At 37.9% G+C, this 19,282-nt stretch overlaps 1 protein-coding gene across 5 annotated transcripts in view; it reads left to right on the forward strand.

Annotated features, from left to right (window-relative positions):
- The first annotated feature begins 1,308 nt into the window (after nucleotides 1–1,308).
- Nucleotides 1,309–19,282, forward strand: part of RNF145 (ring finger protein 145) — a 97,194-nt gene continuing 79,220 nt past the window's right edge. For 3 of the 5 annotated variants that reach the window (XM_067732979.1, XM_067732978.1, XM_067732977.1), the window contains exons 1-2: nucleotides 6,385–6,588; nucleotides 15,168–15,276. In XM_067732979.1, coding sequence (XP_067589080.1) covers nucleotides 6,405–6,588; nucleotides 15,168–15,276 — 293 coding nt within the window. In that variant the 5' untranslated portion in view covers nucleotides 6,385–6,404. Of the gene's footprint in view, nucleotides 1,331–6,384; nucleotides 6,589–15,167; nucleotides 15,277–19,282 lie in introns of those variants that run through there. The other 2 variants (XM_067732975.1, XM_067732976.1) reach the window with 2 other exon arrangements.

Consider the following 19,282-nt stretch of genomic DNA (forward strand, 5'->3'; position numbering starts at 1 on the left):
CCAAGCTTCGGCGGCGTCCACATCCCCTCTTCACCCGCAGCGCCCCTCTCTCCCTCCCAACCGCCAGTCCCTCCCGCCGTCCTCCTGGCCCCCCCTTAGGCTGTCTCCGACTCTGCCCTCCCCTCCCGGGGCCCAGCTTAGAGCCCCCTTTCCCGGCTCCCGGGCCTTGTCTGCCGCGTTTCCACCCTCCACCCTCCTGGAGCTATCTCTCATCTCCCCCGGCATTCCTAAGATGCCCTCACTCCGAGCGCTCCCCCATCGCCTCTCCAGTACCCCATTTCGGGGCCTTTTGTAAGCCCCTTCCTGAGCTGCCCCTTTCCTAGCTGCTCCTTTCTAGCTCCTTTCTTCCAGTTCCCACTTCCAACTTTCCTTCTTTTTCGTTTTTGTCCACTTTGCTCACAAGCTTCCCTCCCTCTTTTATTTCACCCTAGTCTTCTTCGGTTTACGCAGCCCCAAACTCAGCTTCTCCCCTTTCATTCGGTTTGAGGTTGTTTGGGGGTGCGGAAAGGCCTGCCAAGTCATTCTTCAATTGGGGACCCATTTGCTCTGCATCGCGTCTGTCAGTCCTTTTTTTACAGTAAAAGGGGTCCTCATCCCTTTTTGTCCCCATCGCTTACTCTCTCGTTTGCCATCCTTTCTGCATCCCCCTCCACTTACGCTTTTACCAACCAAGGACCCCGAGACCCTTGCCCTCCTTCATCAATGGGTCCCCTTTCTGTTCAGGGATGAAGAACTTCGCCCGTGTCTTTCTTCAGAATCTTTTTGGTGCGTGGCGCGGCGGAGCCAGCACCCTTGGCCAGACAGGAGGGGAGCTCCCTGGCACGGGCCTCTCTCCTGGCAGAGTTTTTGTGGACGTAATCCTTTAGCCCCGCGGCAGCGCCTGCTTTGCAGCGAGCTGGGTTGGGGTTACTATAGTTCAAACGCAACTGAGATCAGCAGGCGTGGGGGGCGGGGGAGGAGGTGCGGGGAGAGAGGAAGGGGGCTTTGCAGTGAGAAGGCATCAAAGATTAATGGATGGCTTTGCATCTCAGTCTGCAGTAAACAGGAAACTAGTTTGAAAGGAAAGGAGAGGGACTGTGTGTCTTTTTATTTTTTAAAATACGGACTGTGCAGTTCTGGTGAATCTTGAATCCTGCCCAAAGGATGAGCTGTCGGAGCTGCAGTCATGACCCAGGCTGAGTGCCCAATGACAGAGATAGCAGTTTTTATTTCCTCTGTCTGGCTGCTTAAGTTGAAGGATGGCCCTTGTATTCAGAGTGGACTCCCTATCTTTGTCGATTTGGAGATGACCAGAAACCACAGAATTGCTAGTAGTTTATGTGGAAATCAGGTACATACAAAGTTAGCTAGCAATGAGTGGGAGTGGGGAGGACCAGCTATATTTAAAACGTGTGCCAATGCTTATGTAAGAAGTGCGTTCTTCTCCCTGGTATCTAAGTTTTTGGCTGAGTTTACTTATGATTTTAGGTTTTTGCTCTGCCCTCTGACATTTTCAGGGATATGGACAGCCAGAAAATCTGTCTTTCTGAAGATTGGCTTTAGCTGGTGGTAGAATTTTGTTTTGTTTTTCAAATTGGATTGGACAAAGAAAGGGGATTGATGATGAATGATAGTTTTTCTTCTGTGCTGAGGGAAAAAAGTGTAAAAACTTTCGGCATTAAATTATCTAATACTCTACTGAATAATTTTAAATTGGATTATATGGCATTCTTTGTTTTGTCCAGGAGATGTGAATTCTGTTCATTTTTTGGGTAAGATAACATTTTCATTTCTTTTTCTTATTTAACATAATTCTTCAGCAGATGAGAAGAGCTATGACTTTAAAAACTTAGATTTTTTCATATTGTTGATGATTTGTTTGATTTCTTCATATTCAAAACCAAAATGTAGTGTTTTCAGGGAAGTGTAGAATGAGGCCCCCTGTGTTTCCTAACCACAAACATGAAGGATGAACTGTGCAATGTTATACTTGTACAGGGCATTCTTGTGTTTGTAAGTAGCAATTTGCTGCTTCCAAGCCTGGGAATGTCATTTAATGAAATCGTTTGGTCCTCTTTTTGGTTAGCTTTTGTTGAGCCTTTTTTTTTTTTGCCGTTATTGGAAAGAAAGGATGGATTTTTTTCTTTAAAGCTGTTTTACTGTGTAAAGCATCTATGAGTCGCATTTAGTTTTCATTACTTTCTGAGATGGTGTGGTGGAGTGTTACTTTCCCAGTTCTTTCCACATTTCAAGGAGGAAATTTAAAAATCATGCACATTTGTGACCTCCTAGAGGGGTGGGATAGGGAGGGTGGGACAGAGACGAAAGAGGGAGGAGATATGGGGATATGCGTATACGTATAACTGATTCACTTTGATATAAAGCAGAAACTGGTGCACCATTGTGGAGCACTTATACTCCAATAAAGATGTTAAAAAAAAATCATGCACAGAAAGCAAAATGTACGTAACTGAACAAGGCAGGAAGTATCTTATATATTTGGCTTTAGAGAGTGTCAGGCCTTTGAATTTTCTTTGCCTTCAGCTCTTGTGCTTATTTTTGAGGCTTATTTGGTATTGTTTTGGTTTTAAGAGAATTTTGAGCTCCCTCTGACTTAGAATATGCTCATTAGCACTAACAAATCTAAGAAAAAGATAAATTAGGCTTGAACCAAACATCTTAGTGGTATAATAATCTCTTTACCCCAGGAGAGAAGGCTCCATTTTTATTTCATGTTTTTAAGTTAGTCATTTGGCACGTGTGAGTGATTTCAGGTATCTGCAAGTAAGATATATTTCAACATTTTGTTTAGGTGTTGGTTTAGTGTGTGGTGCTGGAGTGTGGTGTATGGTATTTATCTGTGATGGTCACCACCCTATCATGTGGCACTTCTGCTGTAGAAAGGTTCAAAATGTGTTTTTTTTCCCCCCTCTTTTGTTTCCACAGCTCTTGTGGGTAACATTTTAGATTTGGTTTTCTATGTGTTATATTTGTTTCCTCCATGTCCCTCCCTATACATGGCCAGTTTGCCAGCGATGTACTGAAATATCACTCATATACAGAAATAAATGAAACATTTAGTAAGCAATATATTTGTTATTAAAGGGGATATTTCGTTCTCTGCAGGCAGTAGAGTTTAGGGATCTGTCTTGGACGTTCTTCTGTATCAATAGCTTTAGGAACCCAAGATTTTCTTTTTATTCTTCTGTTTGTGAGGCAGAAGTAGTGGTAATTAAGAGGGAATGTATACCATTCTGATAATGGCCTTTTGTAATAGAAATATGGTCCTCTGTAAGAACTGGGAGATTTTTTCCTTAGCATTTCAAATTTTGATTTCTAATGCAGGATTGGTTTAAATTTTTTCTTTACCCCTGTAAGAGCTACAATAAATAGTGAAGTGGGCACAGTTAAAAATAACGAAAACATTAAAAACGCACAAAGGCTCTAAGTCAGATGAAATACATATGGACCACGAATATTTAAAATTTATGTATGTATGTATGTATGTATTTATGGCTGCGTTGGCTCTTCGTTGCTGCACGCGGGCTTTCTCTAGTTGCAATGAGTGGGGTCTACTCTTTGTTGCGGTGTGCAGGCTTCTCATTGCGGTGGCTTCTCTTGTTGCGGAGCATGGTCTCTAGGGCTGCGGGCTTCAGCAGTTGTGGCTTGCGGGCTCTAGAGCGCAGGCTCAGTAGTTGTGGCACGTGGGCTTAGTTGCTCCGTGGCATGTGGGATCTTCCCAGACTAGGGCTCAAACCTGTGTCCCCTGCATTGGCAGGTGGATTCTTAACCACTGCGCCACCAGCAAAGTCCTGGACCACAAATATTAACTCAGTAATTGTCTCTTTTTGTTGTTGTTGTTACTTACAAAAGCAGTAGTGATTTATATTGGATTCTAGAATATGGAAAAATACTTTTCCATTATAGAATAAAGCCTGTCAGTGATATTTTTACCTAGGTCCAGTCACACTGGTGACTGGTGGTTTGTGAGAAAAATCTATCATTTGTGTATTTTGTTTTTGTTTTTTGCGGTACGCGGGCTTCTCACCGCTGTGGCCTCTCCCGTTGTGGAGCACAGGCTCCAGACGCACAGGCTCAGCGGCCACGGCTCACGGGCCCAGCCGCTCCGTGGCATGTGGGATCTTCCCAGACCGGGGCACGGACCTGTGTCCCCTGCATCGGCAGGCGGACTCTCAACCACCGCGCCACCAGGGAAGCCCCATTTAATGTGTACTTTGAAATGAACTCCAAGAGTGCATTCAGTTATCAGTTTGACCACCAGAGTAAGTAGTTACTTTCTGTGTATTTCCTTAAGTCATCTAGTTAGCTTAGGCACATTACATTACACTTTTTACCAAGAATTTATTTTTTCAAGTTGGCTGCTCCCCACCAAATAATACATGGGTATACTGAAACATTTGGCAAACAGAAAAAGATAGAGGGAAATAAAAACCACGCCAGGGCCACTGTTGGAAGGATGTTAATGTGAATATTTTGGTGTATTTCTTCCCAGAATATATATTTTTTTCTTTATGATATCATGAGCTTTGAGAAATTTAGGTTCCTAAATGGCATAATTTGTAATAAATGTTGATTAGAGATTTTATTTCTCAGTGCTTTTTTCTCCTTAGGACACAGCTATTTGGTTGTGATTCTCTCACAATATTATCTTTTTCTTATGTAGGAAAATTATTAAAGCAGTCTTGTTCTTTTAAAGTAATCAGAATTATAGTTCTTATTTATAAAAATGTTAATTCTACATTATTGATAGGATATACATAACATTTGGGTAGTGGGAATGATATATAATAAATCAGTTTTTAAGTGATTGAAAAACTTATATTAATCGTTTGCTAAGTTGAGCTGCCTTTTTTTCCCCCAGCTATCTGAGCTAGGAAGCTATGAAAATTAGAGGGTGAAATGGAAATACTGACAAATATTTAACCATAGCATAGCAATCTGTCACTATAATTTTCTTCAGAAATCAATGTTTTCATTTGTCCTGTAATGTCTGAAATTACTGCCAAAGCTAGAAGTGTGTTTTGCTTTCTCAGCAAAGTTCTTAAAAGAATATTGTCAGAGCCAACAATCTAGAATTATCATTAGTCCTAAAATTGTCCTTTACCACTTTAGTTTGTTCTGTTCTCTTGTCTATAATTCCTTGGATTAATTTGCATCTGTATCATATAAAGCAGTATTACGCCAAATTGTCCTTTTAAATGGTAGATTGTCTGGGAGATCCTTCATTTCCTTTCTTTTTTTTTCTTCTCCCCATTCCACCACTAGTAATCAACAGCTAAGCAAAGACACAGGCTGCAGACTCACAATGCCTGACTTCTTCCATGTGCCAGCATGTTGGTGTGTCAGGGGAAGAATTTAATGAGCTTTTTCCTACTTTGAAGGCAGATTGTGGGAATTTCAGACTAAGAATTTAATTTTAATGATTCAAGGAAACAATATTGCAAATAATGTTATCTTTACCTATATCATGAGTTCTCTGAACTGTATCTATATCACGTAAATTCAGTACTTCAGTTTTGATTTTAAGTAATAAGGAAAAGGATAGACTACGAGAAGCTGTGTGCTAAATGTGCAATCATGAAATGCTTGTTGAGTAACTTAGGCTTTTTCATGTAATAACTATTTCAAATTTGCCCTCTTTTTTAAAAGCTGCATAAATCTCAAAGATCTTTATAGGAGTGAATTTTTCTTTTCAGGGTAATTGGACAAAGGTTACAGTATTCTTATAGGGTGTTTTGTTAAATGCCTAAATTTGGAATTAGGAGCTTTTTTTTGACCATGCCGCGCAGCTTATGGGATTTATTTATTTATTTTTGGCTGCGTTGGGTCTTCGTTGCTGTGTGCAGTCTTTCTCTAGTTGCGGCGAGCGAGGGCTGCTCTTTGTTGTGGCGCGCGGGCTTCTCACTGTGGTGGCTTCTCTTGTTATGGAGCACGGGCTCTAGGAGCACTGGCTTCAGTAGTTGTGGCACGCAGGGTCAGGAGTTGTGGTGCGCAAGGTCAGGAGTTGTGGCGCACGGGCTTAGTTGCTCTGCGGCATGTGGGATCTTCCTGGACCAGGGCTCAAACCCATGTCCCCTGCATTGGCAGATGGATTCTTAACCACTGCGCCACCAGGGAAGCCCAGGAGCTTTTTATAAACACATTTTGAGGTCTGAACATTTCATCAGAGTCTTAAAGTTGAGCAGACCTGAGAGAGTCCATGTGAAAACACAATACAAAGCTTATTTCCTAAATATCTAGAAGTAGTAGATGTGTCTAAGGAGCTTTTTTTACATTGTAACATAGTTTTTGTGTAGTATGTGAGAATCCATTAGATTGATAAGAGGATATCTGAAAGCTATTTGAGGTGACTTATTTTTATATATTGTATCTCCTGAATTTTAGGTCTGCTCCAAGAAAAAAACATGGCTGCAAAGGAGAAACTGGAGGCAGTGTTAAATGTGGCCCTGCGGGTGCCAAGCATCATGCTGTTGGATGTCCTGTACAGATGGGATGTCAGCTCCTTCTTCCAGCAGATCCAGAGGAGTAGCCTCAATAACAATCCTCTTTTCCAGTATAAGTATTTGGCTCTTAATATGCATTATGTAGGTAAGTGTCTACAGCATCTTTCTTAAGCTTCTAGTGAGCATTCTGATTTATTTTATGTCTTTGAATATTCTTAAATTTGGGTAAAATGAAGTCCTTTTACATTGAGATGACAGTAATATAGTCGATGAGTATGAATCTTGTTTATAGTCTTATTTGTCTTACAACTGCACATGAATTATTAGGGGTAGAGGAAAACAGATAGTGTTGGATTTTACTGTATGAAACTAGAAGGCAGAAGAAAACATTTTATTTTTTAATTTATTTTTTTCTTCTAGGTTTATAAGATATAATTGATGTACATAGAAGAAAACATTTTAGATTTTAATATGAATAAAATAAATAACAGGAAATACCTTTCCAGGCATTTGGCCTGTTCTAATTTGTCATTATTTTGGGGTTTGGTAGTAATTCAGAAAGTAAGCTTTTTAAAATGCAGTATTTTTATTGTTCTAAAACATTAGTATCATTTGAAGATAAAGTATTCATTTCAGTTAAATGAAATATGGAAAATGATATTATAATATTAAAGTACTCCTTGAAATATAATTGATATGATTTGGAGTTAGTGGTAGAAATAATGTGGAAAGAAATTAGAGTTAAAGGTTAAAGAAATTAAAGTCAAGAGATACAGGCAGGAAGCAGATAAAATCCATCTAGAATAAAAGTCATGATTCTTAATTTTTAGGTTAGTTTTTGTTTTATATGTAATGATAGTAACAATATATTTTCATTTAACATTGCTGTTTTATAATTCAAGATGTGGTGTGAATGATGTATTGTAGTGGTTTTATTAATATTTTTATTATTAGAATTGTCAGCAAGTATATCTTTTTAAAATTTGTGAAGGTTATCTTTATAAAATTGTTAAGGGTTGTCCTGTCTCTATGAGACTTATTTTAATCTATAAAAGAACTTTCTGCGTTTCAGAGCTTAGCCCTGAGAACCCCTTACAGCTCTAAGAGATTACCAAGTAAGCCATTGTGGGAAGGAGTATGGTATAGTAGAAAAGACAGTGCACGAGAGGCAGAACATCTGGGTACAATAAACTCATCTCTGTTAGTTGGCACTACCTTGGGAAAGTCTCTGAAATGAGAAGGTTCTTTTATGCTGCAAAACACTAATTCTCAGCCCTTTATTCAAGGCTTGTATGTTAGCCAATATATGGAAAATAATTCCAGTCTGTAGTAGAACAGTTGGGTACTTGGCTTAGAGTTTTAGCTTGATCAGCTAAAGTAATTCGTACTGTGGTTTTAAAAATGTGGTTATCGGGGCTTCCCTGGTGGCGCAGTGGTTGAGAGTCCGCCTGCCAATGCAGGAGACACGGGTTCGTGCCCCGGTCCGGGAGGATCCCATATGCCACGGGGCGGCTGGGCCCGTGAGCCATGGCCGCTGAGGTTGTGCGTCCGGAGCCTGTACTCCACAATGGGAGAGGCCACAACAGTGAGAGGCTCGCGTATCGCAAAAAAAAAAAAAAAAAAATGTGGTTATCATATGTATTATTTCTGAATAGATTGAAATATTTATTATAAAAACAGCTGCCTAATAACCAGAAACATCAATTGCAGAAATTGTATGGGTCCTAGTACAGTTGTAGTTCATACTCACCAGCTTATAACTTTGGGAACTCAACTGAGCCTTCTTTTTTTTTTTTAATAATTTATTATTTATTTATTTATTTAAAAATACAGTTTTATGCAAATAAAAACAAAGGACAGATCATTGGAATTTCTGCCCTCCTTAAGGAAAGACATCAATACTTTTACAAGCTTAGCCTCATTCAGATAGAATTTGGAGGCTTTCAGTCGTCTTTTATTCTTATTTATTTATTTATTTTTCGTTGCTGCCCGTGGGGTTTCCCTAATTGCGGAGAGCAGGGGCTACTCTTCCCTTGCGATGCGCGGGCTTCTCATTGCGGTGGCTTCTCCTGTTGCGGAGCACGGGCTCTAGGTGCACAGGCTCAGTAGTTGTGACACACGGGCTTAGTTGCTCCACGGCATGTGGGGTCTTCCTGGACCAGGGCTCAAACCCGTGTCCCCTGCATTGGCAGGCGGATTCTTAACCACTGCACCACCAGGGACGCCCCAATTGAGCCTCCTTAAATACATTTAATTACATGGTATGGTGGAGTAAGCTCAGTGATTACATGAGTAGATATTTTCAGCTTGAACAGTTTTTTGGTTAGAGTAACCTCTGTGTCAGTATTATGTAGTGTTTATGTAATGTTCCAGTTTACAGAATTTCACCCTTAAATAAATTTTTTAAATTGGTAGTTTATGGTTCATAAACCAAAAAGCATAAAAGGTACACAGTGAAAAGTGCCTTCCTCCTATCTCTGTTCCTCATCCACTAAGTTCTCACTTTGAGTCCCAACAAGTAGCTCTTTTTATTTCCTTGTGTATAATTCTATGGATATTTTTATGCATGTATAAGTAAATATAAAGATATATTGGTATATAAATGTAAGTATAATATAGAAGTACAAATGTATATATTTCCCTTTTTAGTACAGATGATAGCATAATACTACTCTTCTGAAACTTTTAACTTAATGATAGAGCCATAGAGCCATGGCTGCTGTTTTTAGATATTTACTGTTTTTTTACGTTGACACTATCTGTTCTGCCAAATCTTAAGATTCTGATTAACTGTTGAGGCCTCACTCTCCCCCCAGCCCTCCAATTCTGTTTCATAGTGGCATAGTACCCTTGTATGGCTGTACCGTAATTTATTGCACGAATTACTTCATTGGAGGACGTTTTAGATAGCTTCTGTCTTCTGCTGTTTCATTCAGTGTTGTACTAAATAATTTTGTATAGCCATCATTTCAACAGGTGCAAATATAGCCTTGGGATAAGTTATTAGAAGTGAAACTGCCGGGTTAAAGAGTATATATACATTTGTACTATTGACTGATACTGCTCTCCATAGGATTTTACTATTTTGTACCTCCACAAATGGTGGATGAGAGTTCCTGAAATCCTACATCCTTATCAAAACAGAGTTATCAAACTTTAGTATTTGGCTGCTCAGTAAGTGAAAAATGGTTGTTTTTTAATGTAGTATTAATTTGTATTTCTCTTATGAGTGAGATTGAATTTATTCACGTGTTTTAAAAAAACGTATTTCCTCCTCTGAGAGTTGTCAGTACATGTCCCTTGCTCACTTTTCTATGGGTTTGTTAGCCTTTTCTTACCAATTTATGGGAGTTTGGTATAAGGGAAATAAACCCTGTGTGATGAGTTGGAATTATATTTTCCAATTTCAGTTCTCTTAATTTTGCTTAAGATTTTTTTGACATGCAGAATTTATTTTATGTGATTGAATTTATCATTTTTTTTCTGTAGCTTTAGGATTTTGAATCAATTTAAAAAAGCCTTTTCTGTTTTTGAGTTTATAAAGAATTGTCATGTTTTATTGCATTATTTTTGTTTTTACATTTAAGTCTTTTGCTCCATTTAGAATTTATCTGCTTGTACAGTGTGTTTTATTCCATTTCTAAACATTTTTCTGTTTTTTTAGTTTCTTATTATTGAGGATTTAGATTATATTTTACTGTCTGATAGAATTAGTCTCTTCATTTTTCTTTATTTCCCTCTCTGAGTTTTTTTGTTATTATTAGTTTTCTATATAAACTTCAGAATTATCTAATCTTGTTCCAAAAACAACCCTGTTGACCTCTTTGCTGAGATTGCAAACTATTAAAATTTTAAGTTAGGATGAAGAGAGAACTTAAGGATGCTAACTCTTCCTTAACACAGAGACTTGCTATGTTCAGATTTCTTCTGAGTCCTTCTGGGGTGTTTTAAAGTTTCCTTTATATAGGTCTTAGGCTTATCGTTAAGTTTGTTCCTAGGTATTTTATCTTTTTTATTACTATTATAAGTTTTTTTCCCCTTTATAGCCTCTAATTGTTTGTTATTAAGAGCTTAAAAATCAAGGTGAGCAGTGTTAATGTTTGTGCTTATGGAGTATAATTGTACCTTTGAACTTAGAAGCTTTCCAGTGTTGGTTCTGTCTGAGAACAACAAAGAAAAGTGACTGTCCAGATGTAATTGGTGGAATGTTAATTATAGAACTGTTTTGCAGCATATGAGATATAAAAAGGGGAATAGAAATAATATTGAAAAGGAAGAATGGGGCCATTTGTGAAAAGCCCTGAATACAGATGTTAGGTATTGTGCTTAGTCTGGTAGCTAATGATGGGTCAGTAAGGAATTTAGAGCAGGTGAGCTGCATCTTAAAATTGATTAGGCAATGTTGTATAGGGTAATGGGTTGGGGAGGGGAGAAACTGGAGGTAAGAAGACCAATTAGGATTTTAGGCAAGAGGTAATGAGAGCCAGAGCTAGCATGGTAGCAATAGCAAAGGAAAGAGTGGATGTGAGAATAGTTCTGTTGTAACTGCAGTCACTAAAATCATTAGTGACCTAACATGTAAAACTCAGACTTCATTTATATCCCTATTCTGCAGACCTTTCCATGTTTGTGAAGCTGTTGACCACTTTCTCTTTCTTAAAAATATTTCTGGATTCTTCTAACTTATTGACCATTCCTTCTGACTCTTTTGCTGTATTTTTTTCTTTGGACTTCTTTAGTCTTGATATTCCAGAATTTGTGTTTAATTTTCATCTTCTGTTGTTTGGGTGGTTTCACATAGTTTTGGCTACAAATCTCTATCTACATTTTTCACAGCTTTTTTGAGCACCTTAGTCTATGGTAGTGTTCCTCCTCTTTGATCCCACGGTATCCAGTTCGTACCTCCACCATAGCACTTATTGTGCTGAATTCTAAGGGTCCATATGCTCATCTATCTTCCTAACTAGATTGTTAACTCCTTTAAGGTAGGATTGGGGTTGTCTTTTATCTCAGTATTCCCAGTACTGAGCTAGTGCCTGATGCTGAATAAATGAATTTCTAACTAACGTTAGATATCTCCACCTAAATATTCTACAGACACCTCAACTTATTACTGAACTCATCATCTTTACTTCAACTCAATCCTCTTCCTTCTTGTGTATTTCCTGTCTTAATAGCAAAGCCATCCTCTCAATTATCTAAGCTAAAAACATCAGAACCATCTTCACTTCCTTGTTCTCAACCACTCACCAGTAGATCACCACTAAGACCTATTTGAATATGTATCTCATAGCTGACCCTGCCAACTCTATATTCAAAGCTACTGTTTTATTCCATGTCCTCATTTTTTCCCCCACTGCTAAAATAATCCTTTAAATAGCAGAAATTTCTATATTTTGTTAGGAAGATTCATCAATGTTATTTTAAGCAGGTCATCATTTTTAAATACTGCCAGTCTTGCTTTTTAATTATGCATTACTGTTGGGTTAGCTTCATCATTATCAATTTAGTTTGTTGTGTTCTGTTTGGATAATCCTGTAGCATGAATAGTGATGCCTATTTGCATCAGCAGTAGTTTTGTATTTTTCAAATAATTAGATTATGTATACAGTTGACTCTTGAACTGTGCAGGTCCACTTATATGTGGATTTTTTCAATAGATACGTACTACAGTACTACATGATCCACAGTTGGTTAAATCCGTGGGTGTGGAACTGTGGATACGGTGGGCCAACTGTAAAGTTACACTCAGGTTTTCTACTGAAGAGGAGGGGGAGAAGTTGGTGCTCCTAACCCCGGCATTGTTCAAGGATCAACTGTTTATTGTAGTTCAGATGATTTATTCCTACTGCTCTTATATCAGCATAAGTATTCATAATCTCTCAAAAATCTTCTTGTGTGATATATTTTATTATCACAGAATTATTTTTTCACTGAATTGTGAAAATGGGGGTATAGGTGAGCCATAGGGTTTTTGTTGTTTTTTGTTTTCTTACCTCACCAAAATGGTATCTAAAGGATCTGAGAACATTAGCCCAGGCTAAGCTCCTTATTATCATATTTTAGTCTTTATACTGAGGCTTTAGCCACCAGTTCTATCAGCATCATCTCCCAGTACCCTCCCAATACTCTTTCTGTTTACACCAGAATTTAGTCTAGCCTATAGAATTTACTGTCTCCTGAAAATATCCTTCGTGCTTTCATGGCTTTTGGACCTGCTGTGTTCTTTTTTCTTAGAATGTTTCCCCCTTTTCTTAGCCTAGTAAAGATCCTTTCATTCTTTGAGGTCCAGGTCAAACTTAATCACTTAACCATAGCCCTTCTAATTTTTGTTTAATAGAGCACCAGTAATGTATCATACTTTTGTTCTTGTTTGTTTTTTCACTAGACTGTGAATCTTTTTATTTTTTCTTTGGATTTTCCATGTCTAGGAATGCATATGGATCATACTTTACACATAATAATGTTGGTTGAATGACTGAATAATTGAAAGAATGAATGAAATGAGTATGTTCGATCTAGATGATCTAGAGCTCATTTTATGAGATGTGCTGGAGAAGGGAAAGATAATATATGGAAAGGAAAATGATAGTTCATTAAAAGTCAAGAATTTAAGGAAACGTTTCATGCAATAGACTGATTAGAAAATCCTTCAGCCACAAACAGTAAAAATGCTTGCTAGATATAATAAATATCCTTTTAAATACTTCTAAGGTCCTGTGAGATAGGGAGTAACATAATTATTTTGGGGAAATTATTTTAAGAAGTGAAAAGCAAATAGAAATATATATCTCTGGCTTCTGCTGGGTTGTTCTTGAAGTTAGGATGTGTGGGAAGTCTGTAGTCTCTAGCACCACTCCTGTTTGTTTAGCTTTAAGTATGATCGATTCAGCCTGAGCGAGACATTAGGTGCTAAGAAGGGACATCTGTGCCCTAATAAAGACTCATTCATAAGGGGAAAATAAACTAGGATCAGATTTTTGCAAGACATAGAATGTTACACTGAGAGGTTCAATACTTTTGAAGGTTTTAGAGCAAGAGGGTTGTGTCAATGAAAGTGATAGTTTTGGGAATATTACCCTGGTAACAAAGCATAGGATGGATAAGGATGGGAAGAGACAAAGAAAAATAGCAATTAGTATCAATAAATTATTACATTACAGAGTGGATTAAGATGGGGCATAGGGTCTGGAAAGGAGGGGTAACGTAAGAGATCTGTTGAGGAAGACTCAGTGGGACTGGGTGATAACAGGGGACTCAGGTTTGAGTCAGAGTGAATGGGATTTAGGAGAGTGAAAGAGGGTGAGGTGAGCTAGCTTGTTGAGGGAGGAGGATTTGTACTCATTGTATATGAGGACATTTAAGTGGAGTATATCTCAGGCATCATGAGCTACGAGATGTCTACTTAGAATAGGAAATGATTAAAGGTTTTTTGCTTATGTAGTGGGTTCTCAGAACTATCGTGTCATCTGGAATGGTATATTTGAAACAAGAAAATAGATTCTTTGAGCTAGATACTTTATATAGAGAATAGAAGTTGTTCAGGAACTAAATTTTCTATGTTCACTTGAGAGGGTGAAAAGAAAGTAGAGAGAAGGATTTAGAGAGTAAAAGGAAATCCACGTCACAGAGCCAGAGAATAAGTTTTTTGTTTTTTTTTTTTTTAAATGAAAGCTTATTTATTTATTTATGGCTGTGTTGGGTCTTCGTTTCTGTGTGAGGGCTTTCTCTAGTTTTGGCAAGCGGGGGCCACTCTTCATCACGGTGAGTGGGCCTCTCACTGTCGCGGCCTCTCATGTTTCAGAGCACAAGCTCCAGACGCGCCGGCTCAGTAGTTGTGGCTCACAGGCCCAGTTGCTCCGCAGCATTTGGGATCTTCCCAGACCAGGGCTCGAACCCGTGTCCCCTGCGTTGGCAGGCAGATTCTCAACCACTGCGCCACCAGGGAAGCCCTAGAGAATAAGTTTTGAGGTCAGTTGCTTCAGATGCTGGGACAAGGATTAAACTTGAGTCTTAGATTTGTCAAGTAGGTAATTGTTGACTTTCAAGTTTCTTTAGAGAAAAGAAAAGGGGATTTGTAGAGGATCTAAGATTGTAAAGGGTAAAGAGGGAATAATAGTTAGAAAATAGAGGCTTTGGTACAGATAATTTATAACATTTGTCAGTGGAATGAGAAAAATAGGTAACAGGAAAAGGAGAAATCTGTGGAGAGAAGTTTTTCTTTAAGACTAGGGAGAAGAGCCCTGCACATCCTTTGAAAAGAGAGGTGAGGATGGTGTCAGGGGAATGATTGAAGATATAGGAGGTAGAGGGTCCTTCGGAGTTGGAAAAATAAAAGCTGAGTCACAGAAGGCGCAGTCATAGAGAGGGACAGTAAGACACTCAGTTCTTCTTGGACTAGAGAATGAGAGAAATGGCATAGAAGAAATAAGGAGACAAGGAAAGGTAGATGATGGAGTAATCCTCTTGTACCTTTGGGTGTTATATGTGATTATAAAGTAGAAAAATCTACAAAGGAAGTGAAAAATGCTTTATATTTTTAATAGAAAAATCCATACTGATTTTGCTGTCCTAAACTTGCTTTGGTAGTGAAGTAAAAAAGCTCAAAGTTGTTGAAACCTAATTGGGAAGTAATTTACTTCAAGCTCTTTTTATTATTGTAATTAACTGGAAGACTAAATTAGAATCGAATTTTATTTGTATTTCTCTTAACTTCTACTACAGGTTATATCTTAAGTGTTGTGCTACTAACCTTGCCCAGGCAGCATCTGGTTCAGCTTTACTTATATGTTTTGACTGCCCTGCTCCTCTATGCTGGACATCAAATCTCCAGGTAAGAATGTGAGCCATTTTTGAAATGTATGACTGAATTTAAAGTTTTCCTTTACCAGTAAAATACTTTTCATGAACACTGTTAAGAAACTGAGGCTTTGGTAGGTATCCAAAACAGATTTTTATTTTTGATACTTGTTTTCTAAATGAATATTATCATACAGGATTAATAGCTGGGATTATGTCTCAAAATTTTTTTCTGCTTTTACAAACAGTCTTACTATGAAATGGACCTTAAGGGTATGTTTACAGAGATACCCATGAGCTTTTCTTTATTACCTGAGAAAAGAATATCCAAAGACAGGCTATAGGAACTATTTAACAATTATGGACTTCATTACTGTCATCATTTTAGGAAGTCGGTTTATGATGCATGAGTTATCAGCGTAAGGTGCAACCATGTATATAGTGGATGATTGATATAAATTATTTCATGAGGTTAATTGTATAGCTCAGAACTTCTGCCTCTTTAGAAGTATTGTCTGTTTGTCTTGGTCTGCTGGTCCTAAATTTTAAGACTCTGGTCTACCAATGAATATGAGCTTCTTACTTTGAAACAATATTAAAATTGTTAATATTGTTAACAGTAAATGTAATGGGGTAGAATAAGTTTTGTGGGTACAATACTTCTTTTGTTTTGATTGAAATGTATAACTGTAACAAAATGTACTCCCAGTTCTAAGAAGAGTGGCAGTTACTTTGCATATATAACAAGATATAATTTTCTAGAGGTTTGAAACACAGATTTTGGTGTACGTTTGAAATTTAATCTTAGAAATAGCATTTTTGTATTACTAGAATTGAATGGTTGACTTTTAAAAAACCTTTTTCCCCCTGATTATAAAATTATACTGTTCGCTGTAGGCAGTTTTTGGGAAATATAGAAAATTTAAAGGCAGTAGCAATCACCTGAAATTATGCCACCCTGAGATAGACCTGTTAAGATTCTGTTATTTCCTTCCAGTTTTTTAATACCTTCTACTTTTCACCACTTCATTGGGTACAAAAGAGTGACAATTACTAACAGTCACTGACTCTTGGTCCCTCTTGCTGAAGCAGGACCGCCATCTTCCTTATTTCATCTAGTTATTTCCTGAAGTCCCCCAAATATTTCCCAGAAACTCAGTCTTCTCAGATTCCTCTCCTCTGTTCCTATCTGGTTGATTTCCTCTGCTCAAAATGGTACCTGGAGGGTGGCATCTTACTCTTTAACTTCTGCGGCTATCCTTGCCCAGGGTATGTTCTTGGATGTCAGAATTGCAAAATATGGAGCTGCAAGAGCAGTGCTGCGTGTTTGTAATTGTCACAGTGTTTCAAATCAAGCTGCTTTACTCTCGGCTTTTCTAATTTCGTGTCACACAAGTATGTCCCTGTTTCTTAGCCTCCTTCACAGGACCAACTTGAGCCTTTTCCTGCAGCATCTTTCGCCATAGAGCCTAGACTAGGAGTCCAAGGGCCAGCACTGATTCAGACAACAGGATATCCTTCCCATTCCAGGACCACCAGCCCCAAACCCTGACACAGTCTGTTCCTGTGGCCTTACCCAGACACTTCTGAATCTCAGCTCAAGCTGGAGACACTAACCTATCTTAACTTATTCATTTTTAAATAAAAATGGTATCTAGGGAGTATAATGCAGTAGTTAGAGTATGGGCTCCTTAGTCACCATTTTAGTGTGTAAAATGAGTGTTTGGGCACCTAAGAATGACATATCTTTTGGAAGAACGGATGGGGATTGGATAGGTTCAAATCCATGTTTCTCATTTACTGCTCTGTAACCTTAGTGTCACTTATCAGAAAGGTACATCTCAGTTTCTTCACCTGTAAAATGCTGATAATATTTTAAGGGGCTATTATAAAGATTCATTAAGATTAAGCATGTAGGGCTTCCCTGGTGGCGCAGTGGTTGAGAGTCCGCCTGCCGATGCAGGGGACATGGGTTCGTGCCCCGGTCTGGGAAGATCCCACATGTTGCGGAGCGGCTGGGCCCGCGAGCCATGGCCACTGAGCCTGCGTGTCCGGAGCCTGTGCTCCACAACGGGAGAGGCCACAACAGTGAGAGGCCCGCATACCGCAAAAAAAAAATTTCTGACGCATCATAGTGCTCAGTGAATTTTAACTTCCTTATGTCTTGCTTTTATTATGCAGCGATGTTTTGTGAGCATTTTCCTGTGTTGTTAGTCTTTAAAAAATGATTTTTTTTCATGGCAGGGTATTCCATGGTATAGCTATATAATGCTAGCTTTTTAGAGTTGATAGGATTTTGATGATTAATCAAAGAAATCTGAAAGTTGAAGGTAGAGCTATTAAAATTGTTATTTTTATATGTTATTATAATTCCTGGTGAAAGAACAGTGAACCAGCACTTTCCCCTTATGTTTTTTTTGTTTCCATGAGGTTTAGTGATGTAGTGATGGCTAAAACCTTGTAGCTCTATTTTTATCTGCAGTATTTATTATCATCCAGGCTTTTCTAGAGAGATCAAAATTCTGTTATGTAGGGATAAAGGGGACCCTAACAGTGTCAGAGATAAAGAAAGCCTTTTTCTAACCATTTTTCTTTGCCAATTTCAACGTTTTACTTTTAGTTTATAGGAATGTTTTTTCCAATATTTAAAGTTTGTTTTCATTATCAGAAAATTTATATTTATTTTAAACAGTAAAAAGAATTGTAATAAAATTTTACAGTGTGCAAAAACATTTCTTGTTTTTTATTTCATTTTGATCCTTCTTATAATCCTTTGAGATTTACAGATGAAAAAACTGAAATTGGCCAACATCTAGGAAGGCATGATCCCAGACTTTAACTTGAATCCAGGTTTTTGGATTCCTAGTTCTGTCCTGTTAGAGAAATAGCATGGTTAGTGGAAAGAAAATTAGTTTTACAATCAGTAGGATATGAAGTAGTTTCCCTACTTAGTAAATATGTTACCCTGGCAAGTTGATTCTTCGAAACTGTAAAGTAAGACAATGCCTATCTTATGGAGTTAGTTTTGATGTTAAACTAACAAATTTCAAGTTATGGAATATTTTAGTATTTCTCTTTTTAGTATAATTTACACTACATGGTACTATCTCAAAAAGATTAGCAAAGATGTGTTAATCCTTGAATTATTAATAAAATGTCACGTTTAATAAATTTTGTGTCTTGAAGGTGTCTCATTTATAGACTATTAAGGCTGAATTTTTTAGTTTAAAAAGCATAAAGGTTCATATTTCATGTGGCAGCTTCCTGAACAAGTATCTTTTTAAAAAAGTAACAGCTTTATTAAGATATAATTCACATTCCTGTTTCAAGTGTACAGCTCAATGGTTTTGAATGTGTTCACAGAACTGTGTAAATCATCACCCCAAACAATTTTAGAACATTTTTATCACTCCAGAAAGGAACCCTGTATCCATCGGCAGTCACTTCCAATTTCCTACCAATCCCCTTCCCCTAGCCCTATGCATGTCAGTCTTTTTTCTGTCTTTATGGATTGGCTTATTCTGGACATTTCGTATACATTGAATTGTATAGTATGTGATCCTTTGTGCCTAGCTTCTTTCACTTAGCATGTTTTCAAGGTTCATCCATGTTGTAGCATGTATCATTACTTCATTTTACTGTCCATATCATATTTTGTTGTATGAATATAACACATTTTGTTTATCCATTCATCCATTGATGGACATTTGAGTTGTTTCTGCTACTTGGCTGATACGAATGAACATTTGTGGGTTTTGTGTAGGTGTCCTTTTTGTGTGGGGGGTGCATATACCTTGGAGTGGAATTGCTGGATCATATAGTATCTATGTTTAAACTTTTGGGGAACTACCAGACTATTTTCTAAAGTGGCTGCACTATTACATTTCCACCAGCAGTGTATGAGTGTTCCAGTTTCACCACATCCTTGCTAATACTTGTTGATATCTGTCTTTTTCAGTATAGCCATCATAGTAAGCGTGGAGAGATATTTCATTGAGCTTTTGATTTGCATTTCTCTGATGGCTAGTGATGTTGAGCAT

The sequence above is a fragment of the Pseudorca crassidens genome, chromosome 3, assembly GCF_039906515.1.
Source record: "Pseudorca crassidens isolate mPseCra1 chromosome 3, mPseCra1.hap1, whole genome shotgun sequence".
NCBI lineage: Eukaryota > Metazoa > Chordata > Mammalia > Artiodactyla > Delphinidae > Pseudorca > Pseudorca crassidens.